The 15,720-nt window shown below is 52.7% G+C and overlaps 1 protein-coding gene across 1 annotated transcript; it reads left to right on the top strand.

Annotated features, from left to right (window-relative positions):
* The first annotated feature begins 351 nt into the window (after positions 1-351).
* On the top strand, positions 352-14,096 carry slc9a6a (solute carrier family 9 member A6a). The gene is made up of 16 exons (XM_018733368.2): positions 352-770; positions 2,623-2,822; positions 4,526-4,603; positions 5,077-5,153; positions 5,299-5,411; positions 5,540-5,645; positions 7,261-7,402; positions 7,664-7,769; positions 8,084-8,172; positions 8,458-8,571; positions 8,682-8,793; positions 10,117-10,270; positions 10,409-10,436; positions 10,561-10,646; positions 11,163-11,268; positions 11,463-14,096. Exons 1-16 carry the CDS (start codon positions 497-499, stop codon positions 11,733-11,735), a joined length of 2,058 nt encoding a protein of 685 aa, XP_018588884.2. The 5' UTR covers positions 352-496; the 3' UTR covers positions 11,736-14,096.
* Positions 14,097-15,720: the final 1,624 nt, after the last annotated feature.

The raw sequence follows: 15,720 nt of genomic DNA on the forward strand, positions 1-15,720 counted from the left end.
GGTCCTGCTGTCCGGTGGGTCTGGGGTTCAAGTCCCGCTTGGGGTGCCTTGCGACGGACTGGCGTCCCGTCCTGGGTGTGTCTCCTCCCCCTCCGGCCTTACGCCCTGTGTTACCGGGTTGGCTCCGGTTCCCCCGTGACCCCGTATGGGACAAGCGGTTCTGAAAATGTGTGTGTGTGTGTGAATAGATTATTTATTCGAAACCGGCGTTAGGAAAGAAGCTTCCTTATTCCTTAACGACGGGTGTCTTAAGGGACGCGTCCATAGCATCGTACACCCCCGCCCCCCCTTCCCGTTTATGCACCCGGGGCGGTAACCCCCCCTCCCCTCACGTGACGTCTGTGGCTCGTGCCGACGCTCGTGCCTCCGCGCGCAGCACCGCTCCGACGCCGTCGGCCGTGTGCGATGCGCTGAAGATCCCCCGCGATCGGGCGCTGCCGCTGCTGCTACTGTTATTGTTATTGTTATTGCTGCGCGGGACTGTCACGCTCCCGACATGACACTGGCGCCGAGTCCGCTACTACTGGGACGCGCGGCGCGCCCCCTGTGCGCGATCGCTGCGCTGTGGGCGCTGCTACGCGGCTGCGGAGCCCAGGACGGCGGCTTGGAGAACATCGTGACGGAGAAGAAGGCGGAGGAGAGCCACCGGCGGGACAGCGCCGACCTGCTCGTCTTCATCTCCCTGCTCACCCTCACCATCCTCACCATCTGGCTCTTCAAACACCGGCGCGCGCGCTTCCTGCACGAGACCGGCCTGGCCATGATCTACGGTGAGAGGAGCCCCCCCCGTCCAGCGCGCCCCCTCCTCCGTCCACGAGCACGGTGATGTCATTCATTGGGAACGAACGGCGCTCGCGCGCTCGACCCAGGCTTAATTAGCGCGTGGCTCGCCAATTAAGAGCCGTTTGGGGAAAGTCGGTGCGGTGCGCGGCAGTAATTGAGATAAACTGTCAGATTTTACTGCCATACACAGTTAAGATCATACGGCGGCGAGCTTTCTGCCTCCCCGCCCTCTCTCACACGCACAGAGCAAACTGTACTTTAAATGCGCGCGACCCTGTAGAAGCTCGTGCTGAGATGTGGGCTGAAGATCAGGTGGCCTAGTTCCTCATTCTGTCTCTCTTCTTAGAACAAAACAGCAGTGATGGATGATATCTCTCTCTCTCTCACACACACACACACACACACACACACACACACACACACACACACACACACACACAGCACAGCTGCAGCCACCACCTCACACTCTGCTGACACCAGTACTTTATTAACACCAATGCAGTGTAAAATGTTCTTAAAACTAACACAGTGTTACTAACACCAGCACAGTAAATACCAGTACCCTGTTATTAACACCGGTGTAGAGGTATTAGAAGTGATACAGTGTTATTAACAGCAGCACTAGTTCCACAGTTGTCACACTCGTCCCCGGAGCGACAGGTGAGCGACGACACTCAGACAGACTGAACCTGTTTGATCGCCGCATTCCGGACGTGCAAAGCCCGGGTTGCGAGCTGAACTCGTGCTGTTCGGCAGTCGGCGTGCAGGACTCCTCTGCTGCGCTTACGGTGAAGGGTGTGTTTGTGCACAGTGTCCTGGTGGAACAAGGAAAAGAAACCAGAAAATCACCAACCAATCAGAGTACTTTGTTTATCCATTTGGTAAACTCTGTAAATTTACATTTATTTACTCATTAAGCAGACACTTTTCTCCAAAGTGACTTCCAGTGAACTCTATGTAGTGTTGTCAGCCCACACACCTTATTCACCACGGTGACTTACACTGCTAGATACACTACTTACACTGGGTCACTCATCCATACATCAGTGGAACACTCACACGCTATGGGTGAACCTGAACAGCCTGTTTTTGGACTGTGGGAGGAAACCAGAGCACCCAGAGGAAACCCACGCAGACACGGGGAGAGCATGCAAACTCCACACATACTGAGCGGGGATCGAACCCACGTCCTCTCGCACCACCCAGGCGCTGTTAGACAGCAGCGCTACTTGCTGTGTCACTTTGCTGCCCATAAATAAATATGTAAATATGATACATGAATAAATTCAAATACAGCAAACAGCAGTACATTCTGAGAAACACTGCATTTGTAACTTTCAAGTACAAATGAAATGCGTTCAACTAAAATGCAAATTTAAGGTGTAGAATAAATGAAAATGTACTGCTGCAAAAGTTGTATTTTAAATAAAATTAATGTGCAAGGATAAGTGAAGTATCTGCAAAATTAAAAATCTAGTCAAATGCAAATTATTGCGGACACTTTTTGACTTAATAGGCGCATTTGGAAAAAAATTGCCAGCTGACAGACCGCACTGTGATTTACCGCACTGAAAATACTGAAACAAAAGGGAACTGCACAGGATAGCGTCTGATGTTAGGCACCCTAAAATTAGACCCAAAAGATGGGAGTCGCAGTTGTTTACGTAAAAGATGAATTGAACCGTAAAAGGCGTTGGGGTTGATGGGTATAAAACTGACTGATGTTTAGCGTTTTTAATAATTTCTTTCTGGAGCAGCAGCCTCCCTTTCCGTGGGACTTTTCTCATGCAACTTTTTTCATTTTTGAACCCGCTTTGAATCTTGCCTCCGCATCTCCAGGCCTTCTGGTGGGCGTGATCCTGCGCTACGGCGTGCACATCCCCCGCGACATCAGCAACGTGACGCTGAGCTGTCAAGTGAACTCCAGCCCGGGGACGCTGCTGGTCAACGTCAGCGGCCGCTACTACGAGTACACGCTGAAGGGCGAGATCAGCGCCAGCGAGGTGCACGAGGTGCGGGACAATGAGATGCTCCGCAAGGTGGGTGTCGCCGAAGGCTCCTGTAGATGTTGAGTCCTTTCGTTAGTTGGCAAGCAAAGAAGTGTTTGGAACGAAGAGTGTCGAAGCGATCCGTTCGTCCTTCCCTCCCCGTTTCCACTAACCGCCCGTCTGGTCCAGGGTCGTCGTGCTTCGGAGCAAAGAGAGAGGCCGGGTACATCGCAGGGTGATCGCGCGCACTCGTTCACTCACGCGTACTGAGGGCAACTTCATCGGTTCACCAGAACCACGACTTTGGACTGTGGAAGGAAACTAGAGCACCTGGAGGAAGGCCGCGCAAACGCAGGGCCGCGTTCAAACCCGTGTCGGAACCTACGGCCCGGCCCCCGAGGCACCGGTGCTACCCGCTGCGCCGCCGTGCTGCGTGTCAAAGCGGCGGAAGTTTATGAGTGAGCGGTAAAGGACTGCTGGCCATAAAGCAGTCCGATGCCCAAGCGGTTAAAGGTCCCCGTGTTAACGGGAGCGTACAGTGTGTGTTTGGCTTTGACTCCGGTCATCATGTGATCCGTGTGGTGCTGAACTTGCAGGCTGTTTAGAGCCAAAATGTCAATCCTGTTTACTCTTCGGTAAGTTGCGGTTTCTGTGTTGCTATAATGTGCTCCCTGGAAACTGAGAGCCCTCCATTCCCCCTCTGTCTCCCTCCATTCCGCCTCATTTCCCCCCTCCATACCCCCCCACCCCCCATTCCCTCTCCATATCCTTCCGTTCCCCTCTCCATCCCTCAATTCCCTCCTCCATTCCCCTCTCCATACCCCTCCATTCCCGTCCATACCTCTCAATTCCCCGTCTCCCTCAATTCCCCTCCATATCCCTCAATTCCCTCCTCCATTCCCTCTATATCCATCCACACCCCTCAATTCCCCCCCCCTCCATATCCCTCGATTCTGCCTCATTTCCTCCCTCCATACCCCCCCAACCCCCTCCAGTCCCTCTCTATATCCCTCCATTCCGCCTCATTTCCCCCCCCATACCCCCCCACCCCCTATTCCCTCTCCATATCCTTCTGTTCCCGTCCATACCCCTCAATTTCCCCCCTCCATTCCTTCTCCAAATCCCTCCATTCTGCCTCCATTCCCTCTCCATATCCGTCAATTCCCCCTCCATACCTCTCCATTCCCCCGCCACCCCCCCTCCATACCTCTCCGTTCCTCTCTCCATTGTCTCTACAGACAGCAGGAAATGAAAGTCCGCGGGAGCTTGTTTGTAAGCGCTGTGAACGACGTACTTTGGATTGAAAAATGAACCTGAAGCTCCTTTGCGTACCGCTGTGCCACTGGAATACGTCTGAGCTGTAACTGGCTCTTTATAAACGGCGGGAATTGGTTTTGTGTGTCCCGAGCGGTGCGACGGGTGTATGACGGTACAGTAATTGGATTCAGGTGGCGTTGTGTACAGGAAATGCAGTTTAGCCCGTGTTGTTCATGTTCTCACACACACACACATTTTCTGAACTGCTTGTCCCATATGGGGTCACAGGAACCGGAGCCTCACCCAGCAACTCAGGGCGTAAGGCCGGAGGGGGAGGGGACACACCCAGGACGGAACGCCAGTCCGTCGCAAGGCACCCCAAGCGGGACTCGAACCCCAGACCCACCGGAGAGCAGGACCTGGTCCAACCCACTGCGCCACCGCGCTCCCCTGTTGTTTATGTTCTTACAGAAGTATTATTTTTATTGTGTTTTTAGGTGACTTTTGATCCGGAGCTGTTCTTTAACATCCTGCTGCCTCCCATCATCTTCCACGCTGGTTACAGCCTGAAGAGGGTAAGTGGATCGAAAGTTTGATGGAAACGTTTCCCCCCCCCCCCGCATTGTCAATAACCAGGGTCACGGTGGGCCGGAGCCTATCTGAGAAGCATAGGGCATGAGACAGGGTACACCCTGGATGGGCCATATTCCATCGCAAGGCAGTCGTACACATGCATTCGTACACATGGGGCAATTTAGTCACCGGTTCACCTGAAACGCGCGTCTTTGGACTGTGGGAGGAAACCAGAGCACCCCAGGAAAGCCACGCAAACATGAGGAGAACGTGTAAACCACATGCTGACTGAGCTGAATTCGAACACGTTCCCGAACCCTCAGCCCTGTAGCTGTGAGGCACCAGCGCTCCCCGCCGTGCCGCCATACCACCCTAGATGGAAACGGCAACCAATTTAAATGAAGCTCCGCGGAAACCGACACGCGATCACTTCCCGCTGGCCTCGATGAGATGTTTACCTCCATCTCTTTTTCAGAGACACTTTTTCAGGAACATCGGCTCCATCCTGGCCTATGCCTTTCTGGGGACGGTCATCTCCTGCTTCGTCATCGGGTGAGTCCCTGTGGGCCGAACTCCGTACGGGGGCGTTGCGGTGAGGAGAGCAGAAGGTGGGAGAAGTCACAGAAGCTAAACTGGGGAAGGATGTGGGGAAGCTGGGTGGAGGTGTCGCTGCTATGACGACGTCCTGCCCCGACAGGCTGCTGATGTACGGCTTCGTGATGCTCATGCAACAAGTGGGACAGCTGGACGGGGACTTCTTCTTCACCGACTGCCTCTTCTTTGGCGCCATCGTCTCAGCCACGGATCCAGGTACGGCCCCCCGTGCAGGCACCTTCTCCCCCGCCACGCGACCGACGGGGGGACGGGACGAGACGGGTTCCGCACCCAGAGACGTGGCACCGGAGCTTTCTGACGGACTCTGGCTTCTGTCCCCGCAGTGACGGTCCTGGCCATATTTACCGAGCTGCAGGTGGACGTGGATCTCTACGCCTTGCTGTTTGGAGAGAGCGTGCTGAACGACGCTGTCGCTGTCGTGCTGTCGTCGTGAGTGTTCCCTCTGTGTGTGTGTCTGCACGTGACTGCAGCGGTGCAAAGCTTTACTGGGGATCTTTCTCAGGAAATGTTTGGTGTTTGCGCGCACACGCACGCACACGCTCATCTCTCCCGCCTTCACCTACACACCAGAAACCATCATTTCGCAACGAAGGTGCAACGCATTCTCCGTCGGGCATCGGACGGTTTTTGAGCGCAAACTTGTGGGGAGATCCCCAGCAGCCTGACCAGGTGCTACTCTCCGGAGAGCTTCCCTCAGTCGGTTTCGGGATTCCATAGCTGAAGGTTCCACGGGCGACACGGCGGCACAGCGAGTAGCGCTGCTGTCTCGCGGCGCCCGGGTGGCGTGAGAGGACGTGGGTTCGCTCCCCACTCGGTCTGTGTGGAGTTACGCGTTCTCCCTGTATCTGCGTGGGCTTCCTTTGGGTGCTCTGGTTTCCTCTCACAGTCCAAAGACATGCTGGTCAGTTTCCCCCATAGCGTGTGAGTGACAGAGAGAATGTGTTCCACTGATGTATGGATGAGTGACCCAGTGTAAGTAGTGTATCTAGCAGTGTAAGTCACCTTGGTGAATAAGGTTTGTGGGCTGATAACACTGCATAGAGTTCTTTGGAAGTTGCTTTGGAGAAAAGCATCTGCTAAGTGAATAAATGCAAATGTAAGGTTTTCTAAGTTCCACAGTGTCTCCCACCCCAAGGTGGTCCGTGTGACTTTGAACCCTCCCCTTCAGGTGCCATGTGATTCCTGCAGGTTAAACTCACTGACCTACAGTCTCCTCCCCCCAAGGTAGCCCATATGACTGAGCCCTGCACCCTTTACTACATTTTGACCTTGTTTTGCCCTCCCTTGGAGCTGACAAGCATGGAAAAATGGGCAGACGTCAGACAGCTGATGGGCGCCGCTTCGTGTGTGAAAGCCCGGCCGGGAGGACCTTCTCATTTGTCTACGACTGCGGTGCGGCCTCACGGCGTTTACTGTGGGTACCAGGAGCGGTGCTTCAAGTGTCCCACCTGTTCACCTTTACATCGCAGTTTCTTATGTGGAATCGCTGGCGGTTTGCTCTGTGGTTTGAGGTTAGAGGTCAACGATGGTGTTTGTTTCCCCGACTCGAACCTTTGGCTGATGTGCTGTAATCAGGGCTGTCTAGAAGGGTGAATGCTGGTGACGATTGTACAGGCCCACATGCGGAGAGGGTTCACAAGCATCGCAAGCACATAAATGATATAGGAGCTGTGATTTCCTTTTGGGGGTGGGCCGCAAGCTGAGTCTTTTAAATTTCAGGGATTTATTTGATTTTGTTTCTGCGTTTTAGTTTCCTAGTGGGGGGACCGCAAGTTTGTTGTGCCCCCCCCCCCCAATCAGTTTTTCAAAGTTGAGATGTCTGCATCTGCACAAATTTGTTTTATTCAAAAAAGAGAGCAATATTCTTTCGGGGGGGCAGAAATCCTAGCGAGACCCCTGCTTCTGTGTCTTTCTGCACGGGACATTTTCATACCCATTTGCATGGAATTAAAAAAAGCCTGGGTCCACTGTCCTGCTCAAGGATGGAAATGAGAACTCGTTCCTGGTTTGCACATGAGCCTCTGTGTTTGTGATTCCTTCGCAGGTCCATCGTCGCCTACCAGCCCACAGGGGACAACAGCCACACGTTCGAGGGCATGGCTGTGCTCAAGTCCTTCGGCATGTTCCTGGGTGTTTTCAGTGGGTCCTTTGCCCTCGGAGTGGCCACCGGCATCGTGACCGCCCTCATATCCTTCGCCGCCGCTTCTCCCGTTGTCTCGACTTGCGTCTCACAGGGAACTCGCCGTACTTTCACTCTTTGTTCATTTCATTCACTTTCGCACCTTGTTATTGTGGGATCTTAGGTTAGGGAAAGTGCTGCGTAGAGGACCCTTGATGACACGGCCTCTTATTATTTTTGGAGGCTGGGTCTGGTGCAGGCATCTATTCTAGCGCGTTGTGGCCCGCTCTCCTGTATCTCTTCCTTGACTCTACCTCTCGTTCCGCACGTCACCAAATTTACAAAACTGCGGGACTTCCCGCTCCTCGAGACGGCGCTCTTCTTCCTCATGTCGTGGAGCACCTTCCTGCTGGCCGAGGCCTGCGGCTTTACAGGTAACCGCCCTGGTCACCAATCACCCAGTAGTCCACTTTGGTCTCAAATCACTGCTGGTCACTGCAGGTTCTGCTGGCTCACATGTAGTGGCTGATCATTATTGGCTGATGATTGGTTACTCAGTCCTACTGGCTCAGAGATAGTGGCTGATCATTGGTTATCAAGTCCCATTGGCTCAGAGGGAACTAATCATCATTGGTTATCAAGTCCCATTCGCTAAGCTGTAACTACTAATCATTGGTCACTGAATCAGTTCCACCACAGCCTTTTGACAGTCTTTGACACGACTTGCTATGCTTGCTCCTGCCTGCAGGAGTCGTGGCGGTGTTGTTCGGTGGAATGACCCAGGCCCACTACACCTACAACAACTTGTCTCCAGAGTCTAAGGACCGGACCAAGCAGGTGAACCCCGTGGCCCTGGCGCCCTCAGTCCCCGCAGCTCCTTACGTGGCTCAAGCTCCGTCCTTAGTATTAAAACTGTCAGAGTCACTACGGATAAAGGATTCTATTAAATAGCGAGAATAAAACTAGTTTGTTTAATCTGAACCCGGCATAATGGGTGCTGTATCTCCCGTGTGGCCGTGTGAACGGGCACCAGGGTGCGACCGTGAGCGCTCTCCTCGTTTTCCTTTGCGTTTCTTTAATCTGGACAATTTGATAAATCTGTTTGTGTTTCTTGCCTTGTAGCTATTTGAACTGCTCAACTTCCTGGCGGAGAACTTCATCTTCTCCTACATGGGCTTAACGCTCTTCACCTTCCAGAATCACGTGTTCAATCCCACGTTCATCGTCGGGGCATTTGTATCCTTGCGCATCGGCGAGCGCGTATGTGTGTACGCCGGTTTCTCCCTCTACCGTACGCCCGATCCTTGTTTAATAGTATTCCTTGACCGTCCAACCTACCCGTTCAGCTGGCCGTGTTCCTGGGCCGAGCGGCTAACATCTACCCTTTGTCCCTCCTGCTCAACCTGGGACGCAGAAACCAGATCAGAAGCAACTTCCAGCACATGATGATGTTTGCAGGTACTTTCCGGACACTTGCCGCTTATCCTCAGACGAGATGGACCGGAACTTGTGAAAGAGGGTGAATGCATAGTACTTCAAGGAACAGCATTCTTAAGTTATAATTCAACTTCAATTCCTGCTTAGGAAATAAGGTTGATATCTTTGTGCGTGTGCAAATTCGACTCGGGGCAACCGCTTATGTGGTTTTCAGGGTAAAGGAGGGTACAGAAGTTATTTGGAATTGCTGTCTTCCACCCACACAAACAGTGGGAGAACATGCAAACTCCACACAGACTGAGCTGGATTTGAACCCACAGCCCGGGAAATGCAAGGCACGACCCTTACATCACCTTGCATCTGTACATATTTAGAGCTCTTTTCTCAGACTTACTTTATTTATTAAATGGCAGCAGCTAATTAGTTGTGGGGGGGGTGGGGGGCAGTGAGTTTGGCCTGGTGCTGCTCTCTAGTGGGTCTGGGGTTCGAGTCCTGCTTGGGATGCCCTGCGACAGACTGGCGTTCTGGCCTGGGTGTGTCCCCTCCCCCTCCGGCCATATGCCCTGTGTTGCCGGGTTAGGCACCGGCTCGCCGCGACCCTGCTCGGGACAAGCAGTTTCAGTCTCTGTGTGCGTGTGTGTAATTAGTTGTGTCATACCGACATGATGACTACCAACTGCCAACGAGTTTAGATGCATCTCTGCAGTATTAGTCACCTTCTGTCCCAGAGAACAAATTGGCCCATGTTTTGGAATCCACAGCCGAAGGTGCAGTTTTTTGAACAGGTTTGCTGTGGTCCATAATGTCTCCTACCCAAAGATGGTCCATGGTGGTTGAGATGACTGGGCTCCTGTTTAGTTAGGCATCTGCAGGGTGATGAGTGGGGCTTGGTGGACAGAGCATCTCCAGGTGCATTGGATCATCTGGCAGACCTAAGATCTATAGACCACTGTGCATGATTTCCCAGGAAAGGGGGAGGTAAAAAGAATAAGAAAAAGACTTGGGGGGGGGAGTAAACATGAAAAAAACACCCCATTTCATTGTTGCAGTTCCTCAACCACAAAATGTAGCTTTCGGAAGTGGCCAAGCAGTGGGAGGAATGCAGATTGACCAGCGTGGCTACAGTCTGCCTCCGCCTTTCATAGTTTTATTCAGTCAGAAAGGCAACAGCAAGTATTATAATATAGGAATTAGTTTTTTTTTTTTAAATGATGTAAAATGTCACCTTCACATCACATCCTTAGGAAGCAATACTCAAAGTTTCTGTGCTCATTTCTTCATATACTCTTAAATAACTGACCAGTATGCCCAACGAAAGGTTTGTTCTGTTGCCCCCTACCCCAGGGTTACGAGGGGCCATGACCTTTGCCCTTTCAATCCGCGACACAGCCACTTACGCGCGGCAGATGATGTTCTCCACAACGCTGCTCGTCGTCTTCTTGACGGTGTGGCTCTGCGGTGGCGGAACCATGCCCATGCTGTCTTTCCTGCGCATCCGGTGAGTCCGACCCCGAAAGAGCCGTGCCGTCGGCGGGTTCCATCCGTTAATGCGATCGTATGTTCATTTGTACATCGACATACATCGCGACTGTTTCCCCACAACGCCGCTAATCGAACTCCTTGTGCTTCTCGCCAGCGTCGGGGTGGATTCAGACCAGGACTCGGTAGGGAAATTTCCTTCAGTGCTACCTCCTGCAGAGTCCACGCGATCTGAAGTCATCGCAAATAAGAGATGTGCGGCTAATGGCCCGAGGGCATCTTTCGTGAAGCTATGTTTGAATTCAACAGGTGACGGCTGTGGATGGCACGGAGCGAAGGACTACGAAACAGGAGAGCGCGTGGCTGTTCCGGCACTGGTACAACTTCGATTCCAAGTATCCTGAATGCTGTTACTCCGTGGCGTAGACAGTAGGTGGAGCCTTTGCATAACAACACTGCCGACCCCATTTTCTGGTTTCATCGACTGCTCGTCCAGCGCAGGGTCGCGGTGGTCTGGAGCCAATCCCGAAAGCATAGGGCGTGAGACAGGTTATGCCACGGAGGAGACGCTAGTCCATCCCAGGGCAATCGCACACTCTTTCGCTCAAACACGTATGCTGCGGTCACCTTTTCACTCCAAACGCAGCTTGGGACTGTGGGAGGAAACCCACACAAACACAGTGAGAACATGCAAGCACCAGCACTACCTGCTGTGCCACTGCGCTGCCCGTCGGAATCCCGTCTGGAGTTTTTTTTGGCAAATTGAGCACAGCTGAAGTAGCGCTGGGGAAATGTGTGTATGTATAGAAGGGTATTTTAATTAAAACCCAGAAGATCCACAGGGCAGTGACACGTTGGTGTACGTATTCCATTTCTGCGGCCGTGAAGTCCTTGACTCCAGGTGTCTCCAGTTACCTGAAGCCCATCCTGACCCACAGCGGCCCCCCTCTGACAACCACCCTCCCTAGCTGGTGTGGACCCCTGGCCCGATGTCTCACCAGCCCCCAGGCCTATGAGGTGAGACCAGACTTGAAGGATCCTGGGTGCTAAACCCCACACTCCCATTGGCTATAGGAGCAGTGCAGTTGGTCAGGTACCAAGCTGTACCGTAAGCTCAATTGTCCATCGGGGTAAGTGGGTACAGGGGGGGTGTAAATAAATTCCTCTGGATTCAATCACCGTGGCACCGTTCCCATCCCACCTCCATCCAGAATGAGGGCCAGTTGCAGGATGATGACTGGGACATGATGGCAGATGGCAACGGCAGCCTGGCGTACGGCGATGTGACGGTGAGCGCCGACGAGGCGGGGATCCACACGGTCTCCGCGGCGCACGCTCGCCACCCTGCCGGGAGCCCGGCGGGGCTGCTGGACGGCGACACGCTCACTCGAGGGACCCAGCTGGTCATGCCCGTGGGCGACTCCGAGCCCACGTTGGTGCTGTCCCCGCCAGGGCACAGAGAACCCCACCGCCACAGAGAGTGAGACTCTCAAAGGGCCGAGCAAGAGGCCTTTACCCCCACCCCCAATTCCCGCTCCTCCGCCCTTCTCCGTCCAGCACCTCTCACGCTTTCTCTTCTCTAATTTCTGATCTTTACCTTTCTTTTTCTACCTCACTCTTATTTCACCTGTATTATTTATTCTTTTTACAAGAATATCGATTCTCGGGGGTCGTGGTAGTACAGCTGGTTTGGCCGGGTCCTGCTCTCTGATGGGTCCGGGGTTCAAGAGCTGCTCGGGGTGCATTGCGAAGGACTGGCGTCCTGTCCTGGGTGTGTCCCCTCCCCCTCCAGCCTTGCGCCTTGTGTTGCTAGACTAGGCTCTGGCTCGCCGCGACCCCGCTCGGAACAAGCGGTTTCAGACGGTGTGTGTATGTGTGTGAGAAAATATCAATTCTGGTCCAGACTTTGTAGCAGTAGGCCGTCGACGCAACGCCGTGAGTCGCTGCAAGAAGCTTCGGCACTCGAGATGCGCGTGTAGATGAGGGGAGGCTGCTCCAGCTGCACGCGGTGTCTTTCTGTGTGAGCGGCGGTTCACGGAGGGACGTCTTCCTTTCCGCACGTCTCGTACGGCCACGCCGGCGGAGCGAGCCGCCCTGTTCGCAGACATCGAGTGGTTCTGCTTGCTCTACGCTTTAGAGTTAGAAATGCATGACGAACACATTGCTGATCCAGAAAGTACAGTTACATTCCCCAATAGCCATCCTGCATGTGTTTTTCCAGCCTCTCTGCTTGTAGGTTAGTCGTGCGGCTGCGGATGAGTCAACCGTCGGGCGTCCACTCGGTTGAACGCCTTCAGCCGGAACCCGAAACCGAGTACTGCGTAATAGCAGCATCATCTTGAAAACAAACACCTCGTTTGACCAATGGTACCATTTTACCGCGCTTATGTTTTTCTGAGAAACAAATTCCCCCAGCCTCAAAAATACTTTTTTGAATTTAGCTCTGAGGGAATCTCGAAACTGTGAGTTAGAATTGTCAGTAAGATCGCTTTCATCTCAGTATCCACGAATGTGTATTTTACCAATGGATAATACTTAAACTGCTAATTATTCTGCAAGTTATACGTTTAATGTGAGACTGCAAAAGGGTAATGTGAGCAAGACACGGGAGACACAATGACGGCACCGTGAAGGACAATGGAGACACGGGGACACCATAGTGAGGGCATTGAAGATAACAGCCCTGAAGACATAATGTTAGCACTGTGAAGGACAACGAAGACCGTGGAATCACCCTAATGGACATTGCACCCACGTATTTCGGAACCACAATGGCAGACATGGTGGCTCAAGTGTTCTCCACAGTGCTGAGTTCTGCTCATTTAAAGCATGAAACTGTACCTAATGGAATCAAGAGACAAACGGGTCCGAGTGAGGATCAGGTCTGCATCTTTGCCAGATACGAGGTGAAGGAACCATCCGCATCCCTGGCAGCGGTACGTCGGCGCGGTACGATTTTGCCCCTACTTGCATCACGTATGCTGCTTTACCTCCTGCTGTGCAGGAATTTAGCGTGTTTATCATTTCTTTTGGGTTGTTTTTTCGTGATGTCAAACAAGATTTTCTTACCTTCTTTGTATGTCTTGTGAGTCGGCAGTTGTCCGGTTTTGCTCGGAGCCGGTTTTGGTGTTCGTGGTTCCCGTGGCGATATGAAATGTTGGCATGCCAAGATTTCCTGGTTCTGTCACGCGATCTGCAAATGAGGGAAACGGTCAAAAAAAATGGCGGGCTGTATCTCGTCCTGGAGCGCCCTCCTTCATGGTCGTGAGTTGGCCACGGGTTTGCCGATCCAGGACTGAGCCACACCGCCTTGGCCTTCTGACCCCTGATAGGGCTGGGACGAACTGTTGGCTTCCATCCAGTTCATACGTCCTTCACCCTTTGCACAGATGCAATACTTTAGCGGGGAACTAAAAACTACACCACGCTCTCCTTAACGGTCAGGAACACCATCACAAGGGAACTCCCATCACTTGACGTCAGCCAACCGACTGCCGGGTTCACAGGACAGTGAACCCAGACAGCGATGAACCCAAATGGACACCAGGAGCTCGTGTGCATGTTGCCAGGTGGTCTGAAGGACAGGTCAGCTAAGGTCAACAAGTGAGACTATTTTCATTATTTCTTTTAATACTCATTAACAGCGATTAACTCGCACAGCCAGAGAAACACAAAGGCTCCGATCGCAGAGTGTTTAACCGCTGTGTTGCCGTGTGCATCGGCTTGTATGCTCTCCAGTGATGCAGTCATCGCTTCTCTTTGCATCATGTGGAACTTTGCCTGTGTACACTGAGCTGTCAATAAACCAGTCTTGTGCGTATTTGGGTAAAAAAAAAAAAAAAAAACGGCCTCTTCCTGTCTTTATTCGGGGTGTGTGTGTGCGTGTGACACAAAGTAGAACAAAACCCATTTTTAAAAGTTGAAGGAGTGTTAGTGTGTGAGAGTGCAGAGAAACCCGGCGCTGAACTCCGCCGAACGCGAGCTGTTTCAGGCCCAGAGAAGGTCGGTGATTTATCGGGCAGGACTTCCCCCAGACCTCCTGAATTCCATGAGAGGATCCCCGGCTGCGGAAGGAGGGCCATCCCTCAGCGGTAAACGAAAGGGAGGACAACCGCACACCTAGGGGCTCCAGCCGTTTTTCCACAGGCGCCGTCTCAGCTGCCTGTCCTGTTAGCGTGAGCTGCTGCGCGCAGTTCTTCCTCTGTTCGTTTCGCTGTCGCTGACAGTCTGCCCCTCGCCTCTTGGCGCCCTGTTCTCGTGCGCAGCATGGATGGGAGACGGGTGCGGCGTGTCCCGTCATTCCCAGCGTCTAGGTATTGGACTGCTCTAGAGCCTCTCCGGAGAGGGGGATGCTGGGAACAAGTAACTGAAGGCTTCATCGTCTCAACGCAATTTCCTCGACCGGCCACCAGCCCTGCCCCAGAAGCTCCTACCCCCCACACAACAGTATAACCCTAACCCTGATGAGTCTGCAGTAGCCAACGTGAACTTTTTCTTACGGTTGAGAGTTTACGGAATTCTACCCTATCAACTAATAATCTGAAGGGCTTAAAATGACATTTTCCAAAACCATTTGACTTCTCCGGCACCATTTCAAATAATGACCTTTACATCAATAAACATATCATGAAAAAAAATGCAATGCATCTTAAGGATATTACACAAGTGAGGTGTTTTTTTGCTCAGGATACAAGAAAAAGTGTGTTTTTGTAGATGGAAGTTGAGCGAGACCCGTCAGGGAGCGCGAACACCACTGGTGCCATCCATCCGTTATCGATAACCGTTCGACCAGTTTAAGGCTGCGGTGATTCTGAGCCTATCCCGGAAGCACAGGGGGAGAGTCAGGGTACACCCTTGATGGGACGTACATGCAAACACATTCATTCGCCCACATACACACTAAGAGCAATTCACCTGAAGTGTGTGAATATGGGGAGAACATGCATGAGCCAGATTCGAGCTCTCAATCAAACCCAAAGCCCAGGTGGTGCCCCTCACTCTTGCCATGTTACATATTCAGAATGCTGCAGGGTTCATTATAGGAACTCTAATGCGAGTGACACGGAGAGAGTGTGTTCCACTGACGTATGGATGAGTGACTCATTGTAAGCAGTGTATCTAGCAGTGTAAGTCACCGCGGTGAATAAGGTGTGTGGCCTCGTAACACTACATAGTATCCACTGGAAGCTGCTTTGGAGAAAAGCGTCTGCTAAGTGAATAAATGTAAATGTCACTAGTATAGCAGAGTGTATTACGTGAGCTGGTGGCGCAGTGGGTTGGACCGGGTCCTGCTCTCCGGTGGGTCTGGGGTTCGAGTCCCGCTTGGGGTGCCTTGCGATGGACTGGCGTCCTGTCCTGGGTGTGTCCCCCTCCTGGCTTGCTGGGTTAGGCTCCGGTTCCCCGCGATCCCGTATGGGACAAGCGGTTCAGAAAGTGTGTGTGCTCATTACATGAGCTATCAGGCCCCTG

This window comes from Scleropages formosus, chromosome 13 (assembly GCF_900964775.1).
Source record: "Scleropages formosus chromosome 13, fSclFor1.1, whole genome shotgun sequence".
NCBI lineage: Eukaryota > Metazoa > Chordata > Actinopteri > Osteoglossiformes > Osteoglossidae > Scleropages > Scleropages formosus.

What these genes read in the sequence shown, in the direction of transcription:
- slc9a6a (XM_018733368.2), top strand. Translation starts at nt 497, where the DNA reads ATGACACTGGCGCCGAGTCCGCTACTACTGGGACGCGCGGCGCGCCCC. An exon ending in CGTCTCAGCCACGGATCCAG is followed by an intron (nt 5,412 to 5,539) that starts GTACGGCCCCCC and finishes CTGTCCCCGCAG; the next exon opens with TGACGGTCCTGGCCATATTT. An exon ending in CCGGCATCGTGACCGCCCTC is followed by an intron (nt 7,403 to 7,663) that starts ATATCCTTCGCC and finishes CTCGTTCCGCAC; the next exon opens with GTCACCAAATTTACAAAACT.